The sequence below is a fragment of the Rhinoraja longicauda genome, chromosome 4 (genome assembly GCF_053455715.1).
Source record: "Rhinoraja longicauda isolate Sanriku21f chromosome 4, sRhiLon1.1, whole genome shotgun sequence".
Classification (NCBI taxonomy): domain Eukaryota; kingdom Metazoa; phylum Chordata; class Chondrichthyes; order Rajiformes; family Arhynchobatidae; genus Rhinoraja; species Rhinoraja longicauda.
In genome coordinates, this window is record NC_135956.1 from 52,005,476 (window position 1) to 52,030,394 (window position 24,919).

The following is a 24,919-nucleotide window of genomic DNA, read 5'->3' on the forward strand; positions in this document are numbered from 1 at the left end:
AGCAGGCAGGTATTTCCCTTTCCCGTCTCTGCAAGCCGTCCAGTTTGCGGCTGCCGGAGTGGATTCCACGTTGACTTTTTTTGTTTTCGTTTTTAAATTTTGCAGAACAGCGTGCACAGTTTGTAATTGTATCTTTTGCAAGTGCAGTGGAACGAGAGAGATGTCTGCATTCAGACCCCACTCCGCCTTCCCGCTGCTGTTTGCTGTTCTTGTTCTCCTGGGCGGGTTGCGGGGGTCCCTGCAAGAGCTGGACACAGTGGACGAACACAGCAAACACCTTTACAATGCGGATCTCTTCAGCCATGCAGTGCAGATCTCTCCTCACTTCATCATGTTCTTTGCGCCCTGGTAAAGTTTTTTCCTGGCACCTTGTTTCTCCCTCTGTTTAATTATTTATTGCATTTATTCTTTGTAAACGTTTAGGTGCGGCTTGCATTCTCACTCATCCGCTAACATGCTTTTGCTGTTTTGCAAATGTTATTTAAGTGTGGATAGCCAAGGAGGTCAACATTCAAAGTTCCTGCTCAGAGCACAATCTCAAACTCAGTGAGTGCATTGTAAAGGGTTCTGCTGAATGTTTTATAGTTTGCTAACCCCATTGTACTGAATGTCACCTCCACCCACCCACCCACCCATGTGGCCGGCCCGCTGTGTGTGTGTGTGTGTGTGTGTATACGTGGCACCAAATGAAAAGCAATGCAAGATCAAAAGTTACGTAACGTGCATTTAGAAAAAGCTAGTCCATTTGTTTCGTGGGCGAGTGTTTTTTATGGATTAGCGTGGGGCACCTTTGTCAAAGCTGTGCTCAGTGAAAGGTTACTGGTGCGACCATTTAACCTCGCTGTTGGAAGAAGCTTGAGACATATCTAAACCTTCCTCCTCCCCCTCCACTTCCTGCTATACGTGCAGTGAAGAAAGTTCCCTCCAATGAGCCACTAAAAAAAAATCATCATTTCAAGCCTCCTTCCCCTTCGTGTGAATTGGCAAATTCCAACGTTGGGATAAGCTAAATCAATAGATAGATCCAAAGAACTGCAGATGCTGGTTATTACACGAAAGGACCCAAAGTGCCGGAGTAACTCAGCAGGTCAGGCAGCATCCCTGGAGAACATGGATAAGTGATGTTTCACGTTGGGACCCTTCTTCAGACTGGGGGAGGGAGGAGGGGGGGGGGGAGAGAGAGAGAGAGAAAAATGCAGGAAAATGAAAGAAGCAGGACAAAGCGTGGCAGGTAATGGGTCGAGATAGAAACAAAATGCTGAAGTAACTCAGCGGGTCAGGCAGCATCTCTGGAGTAAAGGAATTGGTGACATTTTGTGTTGAGACCAATCTTCAGACTAAATGAAAAATTGAATTAAATGAGGAATTCAGACTAATGAAGAAGGGTCTTGACTCGAAACAACACCTATTCCTTTTCTCCAGATATGCTGCCTGATTTGCTGAGTAACTCCAGCATTTTGTGTCTATCTTTGCAGCTGCAGTTCCTTCCTACCCAGGTAGTAAGTCAACAATGACAAGGAGTTTTTGTGATAGGCAGATGGTTAGAACAAAGGCCAGAGATAAGAAGGGAAGGTGTGAGATGGTTTGAAGAGTTGTGGTTTGTAAAGACAGAGGGAGAAAAGTCAAGTCAATTTTATTTGTATAGCACATTTAAAAACAACTCACGTTGACCAAAGTGCTGCACATCTGATTAGGAAAAAAAAAGAAACATACAGTGGGGTTGAGGGGAGAAATAGCTGAGAGTCCAAGTAGGGCGTGGGGGTGGGGGGAGAATTCAATGTTCATCTCTGTTGGGTTGTAATCCAACCAAGTGGAATATGAGGTGCTGCTCCACCAGTTTGCCCAGGACAGAAAAGTCAATGTGGGAATGGGAAAAGGAGTTAAAATGGTTGGTAACCTTGAGATGCTGTAGGCCTTGGCAGACCGAGCGTAAGTGTTCAGCAAAACAGTCGCCAAGAATACAATTGGTTTTGCCCTCGTACAGGACAGAAAGGCCAGTGTGGAATGGGAAGGGGTGTTTAAATGGTTAGTGACCGTGAGAAAAACAGAAAGGAAAGGGGCAAGGCAATTTTTTTACACAGAGGATGGTGGTTGTCTGGAATATTGCTGCCAAGGGTGGTGGTAGAGGCACTTATGAGATGGCATGAAACAAGATTTTAGACTGGCATGTGGATGTGTAGGTAACGGAGGAATATGGATCACGTGCCGGCAGGTGATATTATCTTGGCCTTGTGTTTGACATGGACATTGTGGGCCAACGGGCCTGTTCCTGTGCTGTACTGTTCTCTGTTCTACTGTGTTTTTTGTAGCATTGATGGCATTCCATTGGGAACTGCAGTGGATAAAATAACCAGCAGTCTTACTACTTTTATCTTTGCAGTATTGGGGCAGAAATGAAAAAAGAGTATGTAGTATTTGAGGCGCTCCTTGTTCTCTCGTTCCAGTTTGACCACCTGGTGGCTAAAGTGAAAATGGATTTTTATAATGGTCAATTAGCTCCAATAAATTATCTTTAATGCAGATAAAGGCAAAAACAAATCAAAAGGTAGTTGATGGGGGGACGGGGAGCAAGAGTGGAGCTGCGGGATGTAGAAGAGACCCTAGTGAGAGCCTCATCTATAATGGAAATGGGGAAGCCTCGTTTCCTGAAGAATGAGGACATCTCTGATGCCCCAGTGTGAAACACCTCATCCTGGGCGCAGATGCGGCGTAGACGGAGGAGTTGGAAGTAGGGGATAAACTTTTTGCAGGAGACAGGATGGGAAGAAGTGTAGTCCAGATAGCTGTGCGAGTCAGTGGGTTTATAGTAGATGTCAGCCACTAGTCTGTCTCCTGTGATGGAGATGATGAGGTCCAGAAACGGGAGGGAGATGTCGGAGATAGTCCAAGTATATTTAAGGGCAGGATGGAAATTGGAAGTGAAGTGTAGATTGAAGGCTGTAGATTGGCTAAATGTACAAGGGGCTGCACAGTGGCAGAGTTGCTGCCTTGCAGTGCCAGAGACCCGGGTTCAATCCTGACCACAGGTACAGTCTGTACGGAGTTTGTATGCTCTCCCTGTAACCGCGTGGGTTTTCTCTGGGTGCTCCGGTTTTCTCCCATATTGCAAAGGCGTGCACTTTTGTTGGTTAATTGGCTTCTGTAAATTGCCTCTAGTGGGTAAGATGATCATTGGTCACCAGCGAACGCGGTGGGCCACGCTGTATCTCTAAACGAAACACACAGTCTATTTCCCTTCAAGAACTAGAAGGTTTAAGGTGAGAGGGGAAAGATTTAACAGTAACCTGAGGGGCATCTTTTTCCACACAGAGGGTGGTTATGTATATGGCTCAAGCTGCCAGAAGAAATGGCTGAGGCAGATACAGTGACAACGTTTACGCAAACATTTGGACAGATACATGGATGGGAAAGCCTTAGGGATATTGGTCAAGCATAGTCAAATGGAACTTGCGTAGATGGACACATTGATCGGCATGAACAGGTTGGGAAGAAGGGTCAGTTTCGGTGCTGTATTGCTCAAGATTCCAGCATCTAATCTCTTATGTATTCCTCCTTCAATGTTTCTGAGTCTAAATCCTGGAACTCCCTCCCCATATTTCAATAATGTTACTTAAAACCAATCTCCCTGATCTAAAACGGTGCCTTGACCAAATGTTTCCTGATGGTTAATACGTATAGGGCTTAATATCGAATTGCATTTGATCTACAATCCTGTAAAACAGGATTTCTGGCTGTGCTGAGCAACAATCTGTATAAACAAGATTGATAAACACTGTATGGCAAAACAAACAATCTGTATAACAAGACAATCTGTATTACAAGACATTAGCAAGAGCAGTGACTCCTGGCACAGAAAAAAAACATGGGTTGGGGGGACACCATCTCCACCTCTGTCCAGGGAGTCCTAAAGGGCATACCGATGCCCTGGACAGTTGGCAAGGGGGTAAATACAAGTCATAACCTACGTGACCTTATCTTTCGACTTTACCTTAGACTAGAGATACAGTGTGGAAACAGGCCTTTCCGCTCACCAAGTACACGCTGACTAGAGATTACCCCGTACATTAGCACCATCCTACACACTAGGGACGCAAGAAAATAACTGCAGATGCTGGTACAAATCGAAGGTATTTATTCACAAAGTAACTCAGCAGGTCAGGCAGCATCTCAGGAGAGAAGGCATGGGTGACCTTTCGGGTCGAGACCCTTCTTCAGACTGATGTTAGGGGGGCGGGACAAAGGAAGGATATAGGTGGAGACAGGAAGACAGTGGGAGATCTGGGGAGGGGGAGGGGAAGAGAGGGACAGAGGAACTATCTAAAGTTGGAGAAGTCAATGTTCATACCACTGGGCTGCAAGCTGCCCAGGCGAAATATGAGATGCTGTTCCTCCAAATTCCGGTGGGCCTCACTGTGGCACTGGAGGAGGCCCTTGACAGAAAGGTCAGACTGGGAATGGGAGGGGTTGAAATGCTCAGCCACCGGGAGATCCGATTGGTTAATGTGGACTGAGCGCACTAGGGACAATTTACAATTTAACCGAAGCCAAATAACTTACAAACCTGCACGTCTTTGGAGCTTGGGAGGAAGCTAGAGTACCCAGAGAAAACACATACGGTCACAGGGAGAACATACAATCTCCGTACAGACAGCACCCGTAGTTAGGATTGAACCTGGGTCTCTGGTGCTGTAAGGCAGCAACTCCACCGCTGTGCCACTGTGCTTGCCACTGTATAGCCCCCTCACTATCCTCACCAGTGTACTTGTTATATGCACATCTGACTGTGATGGTGTAACTGCATTGCTCTCCTGTTGAAGGTGATGTCACATCTTCCCCTTCAAGGCATACTACACTACAAATGTGCTGTGTGGGACATAAACGTAGATATAGCTGGTTCTAAATAGCTTAAGACACCACGCATTGTTGCTTGCACACCAAACAGTAGAAGTGGTTTTATTATAGAAGGTTGGTTATAATTGCAAGTGGCAGAGAGTTTAGAAGTATGTGTTCCTTTGCAGGGCACTGGTAAGGCAGCACCTGTGTGTATTGGGAAGAGCTCATGTTTAAAGAGGGATATGTGTGTTGCAAGCAGCGTGGAGAAGATTCACTGAGTTGATTCCTGAAGTAACACCAGGTATAACAGATTGTTCCTATCCTTGTAGGAGTCTAGAAGAATGAGAAGTAATCACATGGAAATATACGAGATCCTGGGAGGGTGCTTTCTCCCAAGTGGGGTTACCGATTACTCTCCATTTATGATGGAGAGGGAGATGAATTTCTTAGAAGGTTGCATATATTTTGGAATGCTACACTCTAGAGGGCTGGAAAGTTTGAATTTAGTTTAGTTTAGAGATGCAGTGCAGAAACGGGCACTTTGGCCTACCAGTCATCACCCCATACACTGACACTATCTTACACACTAGGAACAATTTACAATTCTTACTGATGCCAATTAACCTACAAACCTGTATGTCTTTGGAATGTGGGAGGAAACCAGAGCACCCGGAGAATGTGGTCACTGGGAGATCGTGCAAACTCCGTAAAGACTGCACCCGTAGTCAGGATCGAACCCGGGTTTCTCGCGCTGAAAGGCAGCAGCTCTACCTGCTGTGCCACTGTGCCGCCGATTACTTTGTTCAACGTTCTTTGGCCCATTTGATTTTCCACTGAATGGCAATTAATGGGAGTCCTGACAATATGTGGCTGTGCTGTTGAAGACCACTTGAGTTGCATGCCACTCGATGCGCCCCTGTAAATTTACTCCATTTTGCTTTAGAATTAAGTACTTGCTTAATGGGGAAAATGAATGCGCGATTAGCTCAAGCTTCAGGCCTCAAAATAAACTTTGTTGTAAACTCAACACACCATGGAGTTTGGCTGAATTGTACTGATTGTTTATACAGGTGTGGACATTGTCAGAGGCTTCAGTCTACGTGGGATGAACTGGGGGACAAGTACAACACCATGGAGGAACCTCCACTGAACATTGCTAAAGTTGATTGCACCAAAGACACGCAGATCTGTTCTGATAACGGAGTCGGAGGATATCCTACGTAAGTGGGGAGTCTGGCAGTGGACTTCCTTTTGATCATCTTTCTAAATATCTTGCAGTCCAGGGAGATGTAAGGCATGGGCCACTCAACCAGTTGGTGGTTTGTGTTATCTGAAGGTGTATAGTGTTGTCATTACCCAAAGTTTGTTCTGTTTGCTCTTTGCCTTTGATCAGGTAGGAAGAGGGGTTGATTATGTACAAGGATCTCCCTCTTTGTTTTGTTACAGTGAAAATTCTCTCTTTTCTGGTCTGCTCTCTTTTTGATACTATAGTCAAACCCGCCCTCACCACTACATTCCATCATTATAAAAACTCTAACCACTTTCTCTCTATATGTTAAAAAAAAATCTCATGTTATTTATGTTAAATCGGTTTATTATACCATTGGTCTGGTTCAAAATCATTCCCTGCAGATTGGACAAATTTATAGATTCAGTCAGGACAAGTAGTGGAGCTAATACAATATTCTGAGTGTGTTCTGCAAAGATTATCTGCTGTGAAGGCTATATGAGGTGCTGAAGTGCCCTTTACTGCAGTAATTACGTCTCTATGAGGCAAAGTGCAACTTCATTATTGAAGTGTTGACTTTAATCAACTTCTGCCATCTAAATATTTGTCTAAATATTACTTGTTCACCCCATTCCTTTCCACCTCTTTTTCCCTCAACCTTCTGCTGCCCCTGACAACAAAACACTGAAAGATCGCTTGAACGTAGGTAAAAGTCGTGTCAACCTTTTATGAATCATTCCACATTTTTTAATGCAACTGACGTTAGATAGGTTACATGCCTGCACTGTCGTTTCACTTTTCCCAAAATGTGTGTTCTGATTTGTTCCACAGACTAAAGTTGTTCAAACCTAATCAGGAAGCGGTGAAATACAAGGGGCCTCGTGACTTCCAGTCACTTGAAACCTGGATGCTTCAGACTGTGAATGCTGAGCCCGATGTAAGTCTATAGATCAGTGCCAAAGTGAGAAATAGTGACGGCTGCTGTTCTTCTGGTGAAGATGCCCCCACTGCAGTTGGGGAGGAATTCCAGAATTTAGACCCATTTAGAATAGACACAAAGTGCTGGAGTAACTCAGCAGGTTAGGCAGCATCTCTGGCAAATGGATGGAGTAAGTAACAACGGAGACAAAAGTGTGTCAGATAAGGAGGGAAGTGGAGTGACAAGTAAAGCCAGAGGGAGGGATACCAGTGGATGGGCATGAGTAAACGGTGAAGGGTAGTAAGTTAGAGGGGGCGATTGTTTTCACAAAAAGAATGTTTGGAACCTGGGTCATGCTGACTGAGGAGATAGTGAAGGGAAGTACTGTCAGCATTGAAGAAGAACTAGGCAAGCACTTGAAAGCACTCCAAAGACGTACAGGTATGTAGGTTAATTGACTGGGTAAAAATGTAAAACAAATTGTCCCTAGTGTGTGTAGGATAGTGTTAATGTGCGGGGATCGCTGGGCGGCGCGGACTTGGTGGACCGAAAAGGCCTGTTTCCGCGCTGTGTCTGAAATATGAATTGCCAAGGTGTGGAAGGCTGCAGACCAAATGTGAGTAAAGATGACTAGTATAGATAAGTACAATGATGGTAATGGACATGGGTGCTGAGGGGCCCGCGTCTGTACTGTTGGATGCCATGACACAAGCAACGAGTAATGAACTGTAATGAATGAGTCCAAGTGAGATGGGAACTTCCTGCTGCAAATCCATGCTCAGACCAGCATCCAATACCCATCCATCCATTAACTTGACCAACTTCATTAGTTACTTGCAACTTGTATGACTGTTTTTTGTGAGTCATTTGCTACTGAGAGAGAGTAAGGGAAGGATCACCATTGACTTGGCACTTGAAAAATAATAATAGATAAAATAATAATAAGAATGGATTAGGATATTCTCATACTGCACTTTGGAGATTCACCTGGAGGTTGCCTGAGATAGAGCATTTCAGTATGAGGAGAGACTTAACAGGCTGGGTTTTCCCATTCCTTCTCTCCCGAGATGCTGCCTGACCCGCTGAGTTACTCCAGCATTTTGTGTCTACCAGGATGGGTTTGTTTTACATAGAGCAAAGGATGCTGAGGGAGGCTTGATAGAGTTGTACATAATTATGAGGGAAATAGTAAGATGTTTTTCCTCATCGCAGAGTTGTCTAAAGCTGGAAGGCAGAGCTTTAAGACGAGCAGTACGAGGTTTAGAGAGTATCTGAGGAAATGTTTTTTGACCTAGAGGGTGGGCGGAATCTGGAAGACACTGCCTGAGAGAGGCAGAGACTCTCACAACATTTATAAAAAATCTAGAGCTCACCGGAATTGTCAAGCCTTGGACTAAGTGCCAGTAAATGACATTAGTATTGATGAGTCCTTGATGACTGGCAAGGACATGGTGGTCCGAAGAGTCTCTTTTTGTGTTGTATGACTGAATGAAACTAATGTTGAAACATATGTTGTTTTCTTGAACTTGCTATTGAACAGTGACTAATAAGGGGGACAAGTACATTGGATAAGGAAGATCCATAACATGACTTGGGGCATCATATTACAGCTGTATACAACATTGGTGAGACCACACATAGAGTATTGAGTGAATTATAATGGCATTACTGTAGGATGTGATTAAGCTTGAGAGGATGCAGGAAAAGTTCACAAGGGGCATTGTATAAAAATCATAAAGTCATGATTTATATTCACATATAAAGCCCTAAATGGACATCCCCCCCCCCCCCCACATCAAAAATCTTCTAACCCACCTCTCTAACTCCAGGTCCCTCAGGTCGGCCGACTTGGGGCTACTCACTATCCCGCGGTCTAGGCTTAAGCTCAGGGGTGACCGCGCTTTTGCGGTTGCAGCTCCTAGACTGTGGAACAGCATCCCTCTCCCCATCAGAACTGCCCCCTCCATTGACTCCTTTAAGTCCAGGCTCAAAACCTATTTCTACTCCCTAGCGTTTGAGGCTCATTGAGGAGGCGCTGTGAACTGTTTTGTATGTGCTGTTATGTTTGCGTGCTACTGTATGTTTCATTTTTTTTCCTAATCAGATGTACAGCACTTTGGTCAACGTGGGTTGTTTTTAAATGTGCTATACAAATAAAATTGACTTGACTTGATGATGTGGCTTTATAAAACTAGTTAGGCTCCATTTTGAGTATTGTGTGCAGTTCTGGATGCACCATTGTAGGAAGGATGTGAAAGTTTTGGAAAAGGCGCAGAAGAGATTTACCAGAATGCTGCCTGCATTGGAGACTATAAGATGAGGTTGGCCAAACCTGGATTGTTCTTTCTGGAGCATTGAAGGATGAGGGGAGGCCTGATAGACGAGCATAAAATTGTGAGAGGCATAGGTGGAATTAACAATCAGATCCTTTTTCCCAGGGTGGAAATGTCAAAGGCGAAAGGGCATCATTTTATGGTCAGAGAGGGAAAATTTAAAGGAGATGTGCGGGGGAAGTTATTTTACACAGATTGGTGAGTGCCTGGAACATGGTGTCAAGGATGGTGGTGGGAGGAGATGTGACAGTGGCATTTAAGAGGCTTTTTGATGGGCAAATAAATATGTAGGGATTGAAGGGACATGGGTCACAAGCAGGCAGACAAGTGTAGATAAATTTGGCATCGTGTTTGGCACAGATATTGTGGGCTGAAAGGCCTGTTCGAGTGCTGTCTGGTTCTATGTTGCAATGACTGGAGGGTTTGAGTTATAAATAGAGATTGGGAGGAAGGAGGCTGGGGGATGACCTTAAAGAGTTTTATTTTAAATCATCAGGGTCTTAAATAAGGTGGATGGTCACAGATATTTTCCCAGGAAATTGGGGAGTCTGAAAGGTGAGAGAGGAAAGATTTAAAGAGAACTTGAGGGGCAACTTTTTCCCGCATGATGATGGGGATATAGAATAAGCTGCCAGAGAAAGATGGGTTCAATTACAAAGGGTACAAGTCATTTGATCAGATTAATGGATGTGAATAGACAATAGACAATAGACAATAGGTGCAGGAGTAGGCCATTCAGCCCTTCGAGCCAGCACCGCCATTCAATGCGATCATGGCTGATCACTCTCAATCAGTACCCCGTTCCTGCCTTCTCCCCATACCCCCTCACTCCGCTATCCTTAAGAGCTCTATCCAGCTCTCTCTTGAAAGCATCCAACGAACTGGCCTCCACTGCCTTCTGAGGCAGAGAATTCCACACCTTCACCACCCTCTGACTGAAAAAGTTCTTCCTCATCTCGGTTCTAAATGGCCTACCCCTTATTCTTAAACTGTGGCCCCTTGTTCTGGACTCCCCCAACATTGGGAACATGTTATCTGCCTCTAATGTGTCCAATCCCCTAATTATCTTTTATGTTTCAATAAGATCCCCCCTCATCCTTCTAAATTCCAGTGTATACAAGCCCAATCGCTCCAGCCTTTCAACATACGACAGTCCCGCCATTCCGGGAATTAACCTAGTGAACCTACGCTGCACGCCCTCCATAGCAAGAATATCCTTCCTCAAATTTGGAGACCAAAACTGCACACAGTACTCCAGGTGCGGTCTCACCAGGGCCCGGTACAACTGTAGAAGGACCTCTTTACTCCTATACTCAACTCCTCTTGTTACGAAGGCCAACATTCCATTGGCTTTCTTCACTGCCTGCTGTACCTGCATGCTTCCTTTCATTGACTGATGCACTAGGACACCCAGATCTCGTTGAACTCCCCCTCCTCCTAACTTGACACCATTCAGATAATAATCTGCCTTTCTATTCTTACTTCCAAAGTGAATAACCTCACACTTATCTACATTAAACTGCATCTGCCATGTATCCGCCCACTCACACAACCTGTCCAAGTCACCCTGCAGCCTTATTGCATCTTCCTCACAATTCACACTACCCCCCAACTTAGTATCATCTGCAAATTTGCTAATGGTTTAAATGGATACACAGTGAAATGGGATTAGCTCAGGAAGGCACATGTCGGCATGGAAGGCTGCAAGGCGGGCTGAAAGGCCTGTTTCCGTGTTGTATAACTGAAGCAGTAGTCAAAAGCTGGAGAGCTTAAGTCTCTAGAATCAGTTCCTTATATTCGGAGATTAAAATTTTATTTTTAAAGAGTAGTTTCTGCTGTAGGTCACTGAGCAGACTATGCAAATATTGTGATGCAAATTAAATGACAGCAAATGGAGTGAGATGTGTACTGGATGGCAGGGGGTTTTGATTAGTGATGGCTATTTCGTCTGTGTCTAACTTTAGGCCACTGTTGTATTAAAATAACCCTGCGAAACTGCAGTGGGGTACAGAATGTGCAAGCATCTGGTACTTACAACTGATGCTTGGTTGGCTGATGAGTGGCTGAACAGTCCTCTATGTGAGAGGCTACTTCAGTGCAGTGCTAATAGGGATTTCTCCCATATTAAAGGAACCTAGCTTGCGGTCTTCAAAGTTGTCTGATCGATGGAGTCCTTCTTGGATATTTCCTCACTTCACTGCCAACATTGTCTTGATTTTGATTAATACCACTTGATTTGTCTTCCCTGTTGCATTTCTCCATTTTAACCACCTAGTTAATAGTCTAAACAGGGTCAAGGTGTATTAATGCCCTCATCGCCCACCTTTGAGCCCTGGTCCGAGTGTTCGCCAGTGTTGGTGGCATCTCCTGAGAAGCAGGAGGGTAAAAGATTGTCCGGATCATGAAGACTTTTCATTTATATTGCTTAACTCTTGCTTGTTTTAAGTGAGTGAGTGGCATGGTTTAAAATGTGACCTATTCTAACTAGTTCCATGATAAGTTTTGTTCTTCATCACTCATTCTTGAATAAGGCCATGACATCTAGTCTATGGCATTACGATATGTACAGAGGTGGCAGAGTAGAGCAAACGGGGCTCGAATGTTCCTTCCACACAGGGGACCAAGATGTATGGGTGATGTAGCATCAATAGTTCTTGATCTTTGAGGTTCTCCTTTCCTCTTTGCTTCCTCCATTCTCGCTTCCTCATATGAATGAGCACCGTGTTATTTGTGGGAACTCCAAACAGGATGACCCATGGCTTGTTTAGTTTCTTTTAGAAATACAGTATGGAAACGGGCCCTTTGGCCCACCGAGTCCACGCCAGCCAGCGAGAACCCCTATAGTTTTTTCTATCCTACAAGCTAGGGTCAATTTATATAAGCCAATAAACCTGCACGTCTTTGCAAGGTGGTAGGAAACTGAAGCACCCAGAGAAAACCCATGCAGTCACAAGGAGAACATACAAACTCCGCACAGACAACAGCCATGGTCAGAATCTAATCCGGTGCTGTCTACCACGTGCCATGCATGGGATAGCCAGGGTGGTGTGTGTAACATGGAATGACAGGCAAAATATAGAAACATAGACATAGAAAATAGGTGCAGGAGTAGGCCATTCGGCCCTTCGAGCCTGCACCGCCATTCAATATGATCATGGCTGATCATCCAACTCAGTATCCCGTACCTGCCTTCTCTCCATACCCACTGGTCCCTTTAGCCACAAGGGCCACATCTAACTCCCTCTTAAATATAGCCAATGAACTGGCCTCAACTACCCTCTGTGGCAGAGAATTCCACAGATTCACCACTCTCTGTGTGAAAAAAAACTTTCTCATCTCGGTCCTAAAAGACTTCCCCCTTATCCTTAAACTGTCCTGGCACTGCCCAGAGTTGGCACACTTTGATTACTTGCACATGGTTCCAGAAGAAGGAAATAAAAACCTGAGCAATGTAGTCACTGTTGCAAAGTAGGAATTTGGCAGATTGTACTTGTGGTTTCTGTTCAATGCTTTGAAGATTTGTTTTTAAAATTGGTAACGTAACATAATTAATTATTATACTTACTGGACTTGGACCATCCAACAAAAATGTTTGCATGATAGGAATGCAGTCTCTGAAAGGGAGACCTGCGAGTTTTAACGAGATGCTAGCAAGCTGTAGTGATGGTGTGCTTAAACCTTGTACCGTGAATGCTAATACGATTATAGAAATTCTTTCCTTCTTCACACTTGTATTGCATACGAAGGGGACATTTTGAGATGTGTATAATTATAGCAGTGCTATAATACAGAGTTAACGCTGTCTGAGGTGAAGAATTTGGGTTGTTAGATGACATGTTGAATGTGTGTGGAACGACGTATGCAAAGGAAGAAAACACTGCATATGCTGGAAATCAGAGCAAAAAAACAACCAAAAGTTGGAAATACTCCGTATCTTAGGCAGTATGTGATAGATAGAGAGATACAGCATGAAAACAGGCCTTGTGTCCCACAAGTCCATGCTGACCATCAGCTACACTAATCTAGTCCATGTTTATTCTCTTCATGTTGTTACCAGTCGCCCTTCAGATTCTACCACTCACCTACACACAAGGGGCAATTAACAACAGCTAATTAACCTACCAACCTGCATGTCTTTGGGATGTGGGGGGGGGGGGGGGGGAAGCCAGAGCTCCCGGAGGAAACCCACACGTTCACAGGGAGAATGTGCAAACTCCACAGAGGCAGCACCCAAAGTCAGGATTGGGAGGTGTCTGGAGCTGTGAGGCAGTGGCTCTACAAGCTTCAACACTGTGCTGTCCCTATGACTGGAGAGAGAAGCAGGTAGTCTTCCATCCAAACTAAAAAACACGTTTAAACTTTGAGCTGATGTTAGGGGTGGAGTGGACTTGAGAATGGACTAAGAAAGGATGGAGGTCAGGAGGGATTGAATATCACAGCGTGGTGTGGTGCTGCTGGCTAAAAGAGGTGCTAATATCTAGTGACTCAAAAAAATTGTTAGGAGGTAGAAAAGAGAGACAAATAAAATCTGAAATTGCTAAAAGTGGAGGGAAGAGGAAAACTGGAGAAATGGTGAGATCATAGATTGGTGGGAGATTCTGTCTAACTAACTTAATTGAAAATTTTACGGCTGTCACTAAATATATGAAAAAGGCAAAGCAGTGAATGTAATTTACATGGACGTCAGTAAGGCCTTTGGCAAGATCCCTCACAGAAAGCTTATCCAAAAGATTGAAGTCCACAAGATCCAAAACAAGTTGGCAAATTTGATCCAAAATTGGTTTGGTCTCGGAAGATGGGGTTGTTGTTGGAGGGTTGCTTTTGTGATTGGAAGCCAATAATCAACAGTGTATCACAGCAGTTCAGGCTGAGGCTCCTGTGATTTGTTATATGCATTAATGATGTGGAGGTGAGCAGAGGAGATATGATTAGTAAGTTTGTAGGTGGCACTAAAATTGGTTGTATTAATGATAGTGAGGAGGTTGACATTGATCTTACCTTGTGCCTTAGCCATCTGGACTAGCCCACCATGTGGGACCTTGTCAAATGCCTTCCAAAGGTCTATATAGACAGCATCTAATGCCCTGCCTTCGGTAGAATCAGTATTCTTAGTTACCTCTTCAAAAATTTCAAATTAAATTAATGAAGTAGGATTTCCCCTGCTCAATGCCATTCTGACTGCCCCTTATTGGTCCCAACCTATCCAGACATAAATCCCATCCCTTAGAATTTCCTCCAGTAACACCCCACCACTGATATAAAGGCTCTTCATCTTGCAGTTACCTGGCTTATCCCAGCCGCTCTTTTTAAACGAAGAAACGATATTCGGTCAATATCGAATCATACTGAAGAACAAAAAGGGCCTTGATGTACAAATTCAAAGATCTCTGAAGGTGGCAGTGAAGGTAGATAAAGTGGCGTTCAAGGTAGGCAGGATACTTGGCTTCATTAGCCGGGACAGAGGATATAAGTGCAGCGAGGTCTTGGTCCAACTTTATGAATGGTTGGTTCGGCCACGGCTGGAATATTGTATGTGGTTTTGGTCCCCATGCTGGAGGAAGGATGTGATCACACTGGAGAATGTTGTAGAGATTATTGACCAGGATGTTGCCTGCATGGAGAATTTCAGAACAGATTGGATAGACTGGATTTGTTTCCCTTGGAGCAGGGGGAGAATCTAATAAAAGGTAGAAGAAGGGTCTCGACCCATAACGTCACCCATTCCTTCTCTCCTGAGATGCTGCCTGACCTGCTGAGTTACTCCAGCATTTTGTGAAATAAATACCTTCGATTTGTACCAGTATCTGATGTTATTTTCTTACAAATAAAAGGTAGATAGAGATGAGAGGCAAAGAGAGGGCAGATGGTAAGAAACATTTCCCAATGGCATAGTTTTAAGGTAAGGAGTAAGAGACTTATAAGGAATCTGAGCAATATTATTTTTTCAGCCAGAAGGGATGAGGGGGAGTGCAATTATTGTAATTGCACTCATAACATGAGCACCATTTAAGGAATACTTCACTCTACAGACCAAGTGCTGTTAAATGGGGTTAGCGTAATTTGTGGTCAACATGAAGATAGTGGGCCAATATCTGTACTGTATGACTATGATATTTAAAAATGTTGAATTTTTGTCTGTAATTGCAAAATGTGCTTTCAAGGTTTATGAACAAGTATTTTATTTTCTCTATCACAGGCTGAATCAGAACCGGAGATTCCCACTGTCCCAGAAGCCAAGCAGGGCTTGTATGATTTGTCAGCCGACAACTTCAAGCTGCACACTGCCCAAGGTCATTTTTTTTTTTACATCAGTGTTTTGTTTCAATGTATGGAGGAACTAAATGAGTAAGCCAATTTAAAAAAAAATCCCTGACATAGTTCTGCTATAATGTTTGTTTCCATAACACAAATTGGTTATAATGCCTTCATGCGGTCAGATTGGTTATCACATAATGTCAATCAGGAACAAGGGAATACTGAAAAGTTATTTTGGAAATTAACAAGCAGGGAAAAAAGCTGTCGTGGAAAATAAACTAAGGGAAAATAGCACTTTCCATGTAACTTCACTGCAGTAATCAGGCACCATTGTCTGGTAAGAACACAATCTGTCAGTTGCACCGAAGATAGCTATTGAAATTAATAAGCAATCGCTTCTATTAATAGTTGTGTAATGATACTCTATGAAACATAATATTTTTTGCTTGCAATAGCAAAAATCATGTGATTATTATCATGTGATTTTCTATAAGACAAGGTTTTTTTAGCAACTGAACAATTGAATCTGATTGTTGAGAAGTTCATTATGAACATGAATGTCTGCATCATTCATCCTTTGAGAAGGCATTATTACACTCCCAAGGATGTCTTCTGAGTGATTTGCAAAAGTGTTCTGGTGTGACCTCTTCAGTAAATTTAAATTTTGTGGAGTTTAGCTTGTCAAGATTACATCAATGCCTTGGGGATGCAAGGAATCCTAACTGACATTGTCATTGGTTCACTGTGGCTGCAGAGTGCTTGGTCTTGAGGGCAGATTGCAATAGTTAAGCAAAGGCTTCCCCATGAAACATCCTAAGCCTGTGTGTGATGAGTGCAACGTGGGCCAACTAGAAAGCCAATAGCTCCCGACTTTCCCACCAGGCCATGCACCATCTTGTCTTGGGATCTTCTCCATTGTCATCGGGTCAGGATCTTGGAGTGCTGTGCTGTGGGAGCGCCGTCACCACATCGCCAGCAGCAGTGGGGAATCTGAGCAAGGATGCCAACCTTGCCTGGGCCAGGAATGCCTGCATCTTGAATCAATAATATAAAATCTTTCGGTTTATGTATTGGTGATGCTGACAAAATAAAATGTTTCTATTTCCAAGGGGTGAGCTTGCAAGTTTCTAGACTAAAACAAACATTTGATTTACAAGAGAAAGAGAACAACATTTTAAAATATCCTTCTTTCATCTTACAACTCCCCATTCTAAATTCTCAGCAATGATGCATTGACTGTAAAGTGCGTTTATTTTTTATACACAAGTGTGTGTATGTATGTGTAGGAAACTAACTACAGATGTTGGTACAAATCGAAAGTATCACAAAATGCTGGAGTAACTCAGCGGGTCAGGCAGCGTCTCTGGAGAGAAGGAATGGGTGACGTTTCGGGTCGAGACCCTTCTTCAGACTGATGTGAAGAAGACATCAGTCTGAAGAAGGGTCTCGACCTGAAACGTCACCCATTCCTTCTCTCCAGAGATGCTGCCTGACCCGCTGAGTTACTCCAGCATTTTGTGTCTGTATGTGTGTGTGTGTGTGTGTGTATATATATATGTGTGTCTGTGTATATATATATATATATGAGATGTATCATTATACAAACACGTGTGTGTGTGTGTATATATATATATATATATATACATTTTAAAAAAAAATATTTGTGTGGATGTGTATATATATATATATATATATATATATGTGTGTGTGTCAGCCTCTAATAACTGGTGATAAAAATCTCTTCCAGGCTTCCACTTCGTCAAGTTCTTTGCTCCATGGTGTGGCCACTGCAAAGCACTGGCCCCAACGTGGGAACAGTTGGCAACAACCTATGAACATTCCGACAGTGTGAAAATTGGCAAGGTGGGAGCATTGAGAGGAACAGGCGATATCCTTTCTTAGAAACATAGAAATATCTGGATAAGTTTTTGAAAAAGCATTTTCAGCAAGTGGCAGAGTATTCTATAGATTCTGGGACTGGAAGAGCTGCTTGTTATTCGATGGGAGATTGCTGGGCTGAGGGTACCCTGTCTTGTATATAGTCTAACAATCCATACATTACAAAATCAGTCCAAGGTCAGTGTGAACTCCACACCCATTTCCCTTCCTGTTTCTCCTTGAAGACCGACAATTCTATTCAACAAAATTACCAGTATCTACCAATAAATGGTGTTGGTGTGAGAAATAATCATGGGTGTATAGCAAACTGTAAACCTCTCATTGGTTGCATTTCACTTTGTTTGGATGCAATATCATTCCCAGCACTACCATGTGGAGTATTTGGTAAATCTGCTTGAGAAAGCCATTAAGTGAAGAAATCACTTCCTATGTTCCAAATCAACTGATATTCTAATTACATTGAGGATAATACAGATGAGTTCACTAGCCAGGTTTCTGCCGTTTGCGCAGAATGGTCTGTGATTCTGCTGAGGGCACTCTCAAATTAATGGGAACAGAGATAACTGCCCGCTGTAAACCTGGTGGTGGATTCCATGTGGGAAGTTGTTTCAAAGGACTTCCAAGTAAATTTTATATAAAGCATTCGCAGTCTCTCTGGGTCAAGGTGACTTTGGCTTCATCAGCTATCTTTGAACTCACAATGTAGGCACCATAGACACTTCCAGAAAAGGTGTCTGAGGAGATGGTGGTAGCTTGGTGGTTTATGCAATCGTGCATTCCTTCTGCTGCCAACCTACCCCATCTACACTGATCCCCACTTATCCCTCTAAACCTGTCCAATCCATGTACCTGTCTAATTGTTTCTTAAAAATTGCAATAGTCCTTACCCTCAACTAACTCTGGCAGCTCGTTCCATACATCCACCACCCTTTCTGAGGGGCGGCAGGGTGGCACACCGGTAGAGTTGCTGCCTTGCCACGTCAGGGTTCGATCCTGACTACGGAGCTGTCTGTACGGAGTTTGTTCGTTCTCGTGTGGGTTTTTTCCGGGTGCCCGGTTTCCTCCCACATTCCACAGACGCTCAAGCTTGTAGTTTAATTGGCTTCGGTAAAAATTGTAGATTGTCCCTAGTGTGTAGGATTCTGCTAGTGCAGTGGGTGGTCGCTGGTCGGCATGGACTTAATGGGCCGAAGGGTCTGTTTCTATACTGTATCTCTAAAGTCTAAAGATTTATTGTTAGCTGGGCAAAACAGAAGGATCTGCACTCTTTGACTATAGTCATATCCTTGCAGCAGGTTTGGGTACTAATGGTGTGATTTGTTTCCAGGTTGATTGTACGCTTCATCAGCAGTTGTGCTCTGACATCCAGGTGCGTGGATACCCAACACTGCTTTGGTTCAAGGACGGTGAAAAGGCAAGTGCTTTGTTTCTGCTAACCGGATTCTCCTCGCCTGGTTCCATTAACATGCTGGCCTTCACAGAGCTCATTAACTTCAACAATGTCGTAAAGTACAGCATGAAGGTCTAAAATGGTAACGACAGATTTGCCACATTGAATCTGCTATATGAAACTTCCATATGGTAGCTCCTCCTTTAGTTCTTACTTATGTTAGATGGGGGGGGGGGGAGGACAAGGTGAAATACCGCTGCAAATTAGATATTCTGTGAGCATGTGACTGCAGTGGTGGATGGGGGGGGGTTTCTAGACATTGAACTCTTTGTGTAGAAAGGAACTGCAGATACTGGTTTATACCAAAGGTAGACACAAAATGCTGGAGTAACTCACTGGGTCAGGCAGCATCTCTGGACAAAAGGAATAGGTCACGTTTCTGGTCGCATCCCTCCTTTCAGACTGAAAAAGTGTTCTGACCTGAAAAGTCATCTATTCTGTTTCTCCAGAGATGCTGCCTGATTCATTTAACTCTTTGTGCCTATTTTAAAAAATAAATCGTAATTGTACCTAAAAAGTGATTTGCACCCACTTCCTGTTGAAGTCCCGTCCCTTGAGAAATTGGACCAGTCACTTCCTGTTGTGATGTCATACGCCATGCATGGAATGTTATTGCCCACTAATTACTTGTGCTTAGAAATTGGCCAAAAGGGTGCAACGTATGAGCGTCAAGGATCATGTCCACAGTAGCGAACATATGTGATTTGAAGTATCGTCTTATGATGTTATATGTTTAGAAACTGTACCTATAAGGTTTGATGCTGGCCATCCTTGGGCAGTTGCCAGCTTGTTCTGTCCTGACAGTGTCACTGACTGAGGGGCGCTTGAGTTCATCGACAGCAGCAGATGCAATCGGTCCACTCCTTGCTCTGGGTGGTCTCCCCGGGAGTAACAGGCAAACCCTGCCCAACCCCTTTTATTTTCATTTACGAACCGACCCGTCCCCACAAAATATGACCAACTTTACAAGGCAGCATGGAGAAAACTCATTCACCACCCTCCACTATTGCTGCTCTTGGTCTTGCATGTAACTGTATCCGTAAAATGCACAAGTCTGGTTTTAACGCCTTTTGAAAGGAGTAAACTGCTGGGATTTCTTATAGCAAAGGAATCCCAATTCTAATATAGGGGTGGCTTCTCATTTGGTGCTTTGCTCGGTTTGGTGTATGAATGGTGGGGAATGCAAGTGTTTCTCATTTGTTGTGTCTTATGGTGGTCATTTTGGGAATCCTGCTTTCTAAGCCGGTGGGAGCATATACCTATATTTGTGGAATGCTCGAATGGTGAAGCCTGGTATTGAAACAATTTCAAATCTCTTCCTTAGGCCGATCAGTATAAGGGAAAGCGAGATCTGGACTCCCTCAAAGAATATGTGGATACCCAGCTGAAGGCTGTTCAACTCTCCGAAGATGAAGATAGTGAAAATGAGGAAGCGGAAGAACCAGAGGAAGAGATGGGTCAGGAGGAGGAGGAGGAAGAGAAGGAAGTGGATGAGGAGGTAACTGGTATTTTAGATGAGGTTTTCACTAGGGAGGGGACGTGCATGAATAATGCAGTTTTAACCTTTTTTTGTCCTGATTCTTTACTCAGTCACCTCACTGTTTCACCAGGCCAGCAAATGCTCTTCTAATCTTATGGTTTCCTTTTAACCGTTAATGATTCCAGACTCTGAGCTGCTTTAAGATGTGTCCCTTCCTGCAGTCAGTTTGTTTCTGTTGGTTCCTGGGAGGAGAAAGGTTGAATCCTACTGCTTAAACTGACAAACGGGATTATAGAAACCAGTAATCTAGAAATTTGGAGTTTAGCTCCCTGACTTGGGTTCAAAACTCATGGGATCTGGGCAGTATAGTCTGAAATAAATTTGATGGACAAAATACTAGTTAGAATAATGGTAACCATGGGAATTGTTGCAAAAATCCTTCTGGTTTACTGATATCCTTCAGGAAAGAAATTTGTGCATGTTATCCTTGACTGACTAGTCTAGCATGAACGTGGCTGGTTCTTAATTTCCTCACTAGGTGCTATAAGAGTGAATTAGGGATGTGTGGATAATGCTGGCTTGCCAATGGTGACCACATTCTATGAAAGGCCAAGGAAAATTACCCTGAGGTGAAACTACAACTTAACTAGGATCATTGGTGTTTACTGCACAAGAGACCATTCAGCCCATCTTGTCTATTCTGGCTGGAAAAATCGCTGCCCCTCTACAGCTCTGCAGTTTCGTTTCCACCAACTGCCTGTCCAAGCAGGGTTTGGATTAGTTTAGAGATACAGTGTGGAAACAGGCCCTTCAGCCCACCTAGTTCTTGCAGACCAGCAATCCCCGCATACTCACACTATCCTACACACACTAGGGACAATTTAACCGAGCCATTTAACCTACAAACCTGTATGTCTTTGGAGTGAGGGAGGAAATCAGAGCACCCAGAAAAAGCCCACAAAGGTCACAGGGAGAACCGACAGCATCCATAGTCAGGATCGAACCAGGACCTCTCGTGCTGTAAGGTAGCAACTTTACCGCTGCGCCAGATTTGATGAGGACCTCTGCCTCTCCACTGCTCCAGGAGGTAGCAGTGCCATACCCACCACACTTTCTCTTAACTCCATTCCTAATCCCACCAAGTACAGTGCCCTGCCCTGTTGATGTCCTGGTCTCACTGTGAACGACCTGTGGAGGTTTGGGACAAATGTACCAGTCAACAGGATCCACATTACTTTACTTTAAAAATTTTAAATGGGGTGAAGAGTCTGAAGGCTGTCTTCCATCTCCCTTTCACCTCCCATGACAACCCTTTCCTCTCCTCTCTCCACAGGACAAAATTCTCGTACTGACTGAAAATGATTTTGAGCAGACCATAGCCACGGGTGTGACCTTTGTGAAGTTTTACGCCCCCTGGTAAGTCACACGTCTGTGTAGTTTTCATTGGACTGATTGTTGATATTCAGAATATTCTGAGCAGAAGAAGGGACACAAGTTCTCGGAGCAAAATTAGATCATTCAGCACATCAAGTCTACTCCGTCATTCAATCACGGCGGATCTATCTCTCTCCCTCAGCCCCTCTCCTGCCTTCTCCCCATAACCTTTGTAATGAAATGTCACCTTTCCATGTTCTCCAGGGATGCTGCCTGACCTACTGTTACTCCACCATTTTGTGTCGCAGCTGTTACTGCTGTGCTGGAGACAACCCAGTCTTGGGTTGAGATGCTGTTCCTTCAATTTGTGTTTAGCCTCATTCTGACAATGGAGGAGGCCTAGGACAGAAGTGTCAGTGGGAAGGGGAATTAAAGTGTTTAGCAACCAGGCGATCAGGTAGGTCCAGGCAGACTAAGCGAAACGATCGCCCAGTGTATGTTTGGTCTCGCAAATATGGGGCAGATTTCATGCCCTGTCAGAAGGAAAGTGGTGGCAGTCCAGCAGTGGTGGTGTATTGGCATTGATTACAACCAGGCCAGCTGCAATATTATTAAATAGTGGCACAGGTCGAAGAGCCATTGCCTCTTGGAGCTGGAGTTCGGGTTCAATCCCGACATGGGATGCTATCCTTCCTGTGAGTGTTTGGGTTTCTCCTCGATGCTCCAATTTCTCCCCTCCTGTCATGCTGGTTGGCGAATTGGCCATTGTAATTTTCCCCTTGGGTGTGGGTGAGTGGCAGCAGAAACGAGATGTGTTCTTGATGGGGATGTGAGAAGGTAGAATGGGAATTGATGTAGACATTAGTGTGGTGCCCATTTGTATGGATATGGTGGGCTGGAAGTTTGTTTCCGTGCTGTACGACTCTATGTAATGTGTGCTGTTGGATCTGAAATGTCCAGAAACTCCTAAGGCAACTGTTGATGCCAATACTTGGTGCAAATCAGCAGTTATACTTAATGAAAGTTTACACTGTGAAAGACCCTGGACTGTGAGGATTCTGAGGGTTATTGAGGTTACCATACAAAATAAGAGCAGGAGAAAACCCCGCGATCCCCTGCTCCTGCCTCGCCTTGTAATAGAATCGTGCAACATTTAAGAAACATTCATGCAGGTACATGGATAGGATAGATTTAGAGGGATATGGGCCAAACGCAGGCATGGGGGACTAATGTAAATGGTGCATGTTGGTTGGCGTGCGCAAGTTGAGCTGAATGGCCTGTTTCCATGCTATATGACTCTGTGATTGATCTGTTGGTCTAAGTTGCACTTTCCTCTTAATCCCTGAAACCACTGATTCCTGGGTAGTCTAAGCATCGATCCATCTTGGCACTGAAACCATTTACAACCTCTGCAGGCTTCTGGGGCAGAGAATTCCAATGATTCACAATGATTTCTCTGGCTTTCATCCCGAGACAACACTTCATGGTAGATTCCCCTGGAAAAATTTTTTTGTAGTATTTACATTAAGTCCACCCAGGAGATCTCCTTTGAATTTCTCTATTTCGTCCTCTACGGTGCGTGTTTTACATCGAGATACAACTATCAGAAATAAAGGACCGGAGACCTCCAGAATTTGCAAGATTTGAAAACCACAGACTTGAAACACTCTCTCTGAAATTTTTTTTTGCTTTAGGTAGTTCAGAGACATTTTATTCCCCAGGTATTTCTGAGGAGCAATCAGCTGAAACTTAGATTTGAACTATTGAAACATAGAAAATAGGTGCAGGAGTAGGCCATTCGGCCCTTCAAACTGCCATTCAATATGATCATGGTTGATCATCCAACTCAGTATCCCGTACCTGCCTTCTCTCCATACCCCCTGATCCCTTTAGCCACAAGGGCCACATCTAACTCCCTCTTAAATATAGCCAATGAACTGGCCTCAACTACCTTCTGTGGCAGAGAATTCCACAGATTCACCACTCTCTGTGTGAAAAAAAACTTTCTCATCTCGGTCCTAAAAGACTTCCCCCTTATCCTTACTTACTATTCTAATCCATCCAAACTGTCATTGCCCACAGGTGTGGTCATTGCAAGAATCTCGCACCAACCTGGGAGGAACTTGCCAAGCAAGCTTTTCCTGGATTAAGTAACATCAAGATCGCCAAAGTGGACTGCACGGCTCAGCGATCCCTGTGCAATCAGTATTCGGTAAGCTTAAAAGAAAAAATGATTGGAAATTTTGAAAGAAGTTGATCTTTTTTTTTCAACTTACATTTTGACTTTTATGTTCAAAGTTGCAACATTGTTAAGAGTCAAGTTGAGTTTATTGTCAAGGTTGCAGGGGGTGTTTAGGGAATGAGACTGATCTCAGCAATCCTAGAATGGACTTGATGAGCTAAATGTCCTCAAACTGTGTCACAAGGAAATGTGACGTTCCAGAGATGGGAGTTCATGCAAGGTTTGATGATTTTGGGCTTGTATTCTGTAGGCAATAATGTTTAAGGGGAATCTGGAATGCTAAAAGACAGGAGAGGGTCTCTAGCACTAAATAATTTCTGTTTGATGATTATAACCAAAGAACTTGTGATTTAACATGCTTTTTAATCAGATCAGGGCTAGTAAAGATCAGTGCTCTACCTCTCATCTGCTTTGCTTGCACATCTCTCAGTAATAAGTCCAAGTTTTTGAAATTTCAATGACTAGTTGACATCTCCACTGGAAGTGGGAAGACATTTTCACAACTGTGCAAGAGCACATGTTCACATCCAAGCAATGCAGAGAATACTGACTGGCTGATGCACGATTGACTGGTTAAAAATTAAAATAAATACTACTTCAAATGCACTTTCAATGCATTCTCTTATATGTGGCGAACAAAGGGATGTACATGGGTAGATAGACCAAAACACAAAGTGCTGGATTAACTCAGCAGGTCAGGAAGCATCTGGAGAGCATTGATAGATGACGATGCACTTGGGGCACTTCTTCAGACTGAAGTTGGGATGTTAAGAGTATAGAAATTTGAATGTCATAACAGCTGTACAAGATGTTGGTGAGGCCGCGTTTGGAGTATTTGTTCCATTTTGGACACCCTGCTACAGGAAGGATGTCATTAGACTGGAAAGAGTTCAGAGAGGATTTACG

General features: G+C 43.7%; 1 protein-coding gene across 1 annotated transcript in view; it reads left to right on the plus strand.

Moving 5' to 3' along the window:
- Nucleotides 1-24,919, plus strand: part of txndc5 (thioredoxin domain containing 5) — a 27,910-nt gene continuing 2,991 nt past the window's right edge. Inside the window, exons 1-9 of the mRNA XM_078397727.1 lie at nucleotides 1-348; nucleotides 5,904-6,053; nucleotides 6,893-6,998; nucleotides 15,510-15,603; nucleotides 17,316-17,431; nucleotides 18,795-18,881; nucleotides 20,242-20,415; nucleotides 21,731-21,813; nucleotides 23,854-23,983. Of these exons, the coding sequence (XP_078253853.1) occupies nucleotides 161-348; nucleotides 5,904-6,053; nucleotides 6,893-6,998; nucleotides 15,510-15,603; nucleotides 17,316-17,431; nucleotides 18,795-18,881; nucleotides 20,242-20,415; nucleotides 21,731-21,813; nucleotides 23,854-23,983 (1,128 nt within the window). The 5' untranslated portion in view covers nucleotides 1-160. The remainder of the gene's footprint in view (nucleotides 349-5,903; nucleotides 6,054-6,892; nucleotides 6,999-15,509; nucleotides 15,604-17,315; nucleotides 17,432-18,794; nucleotides 18,882-20,241; nucleotides 20,416-21,730; nucleotides 21,814-23,853; nucleotides 23,984-24,919) is intronic.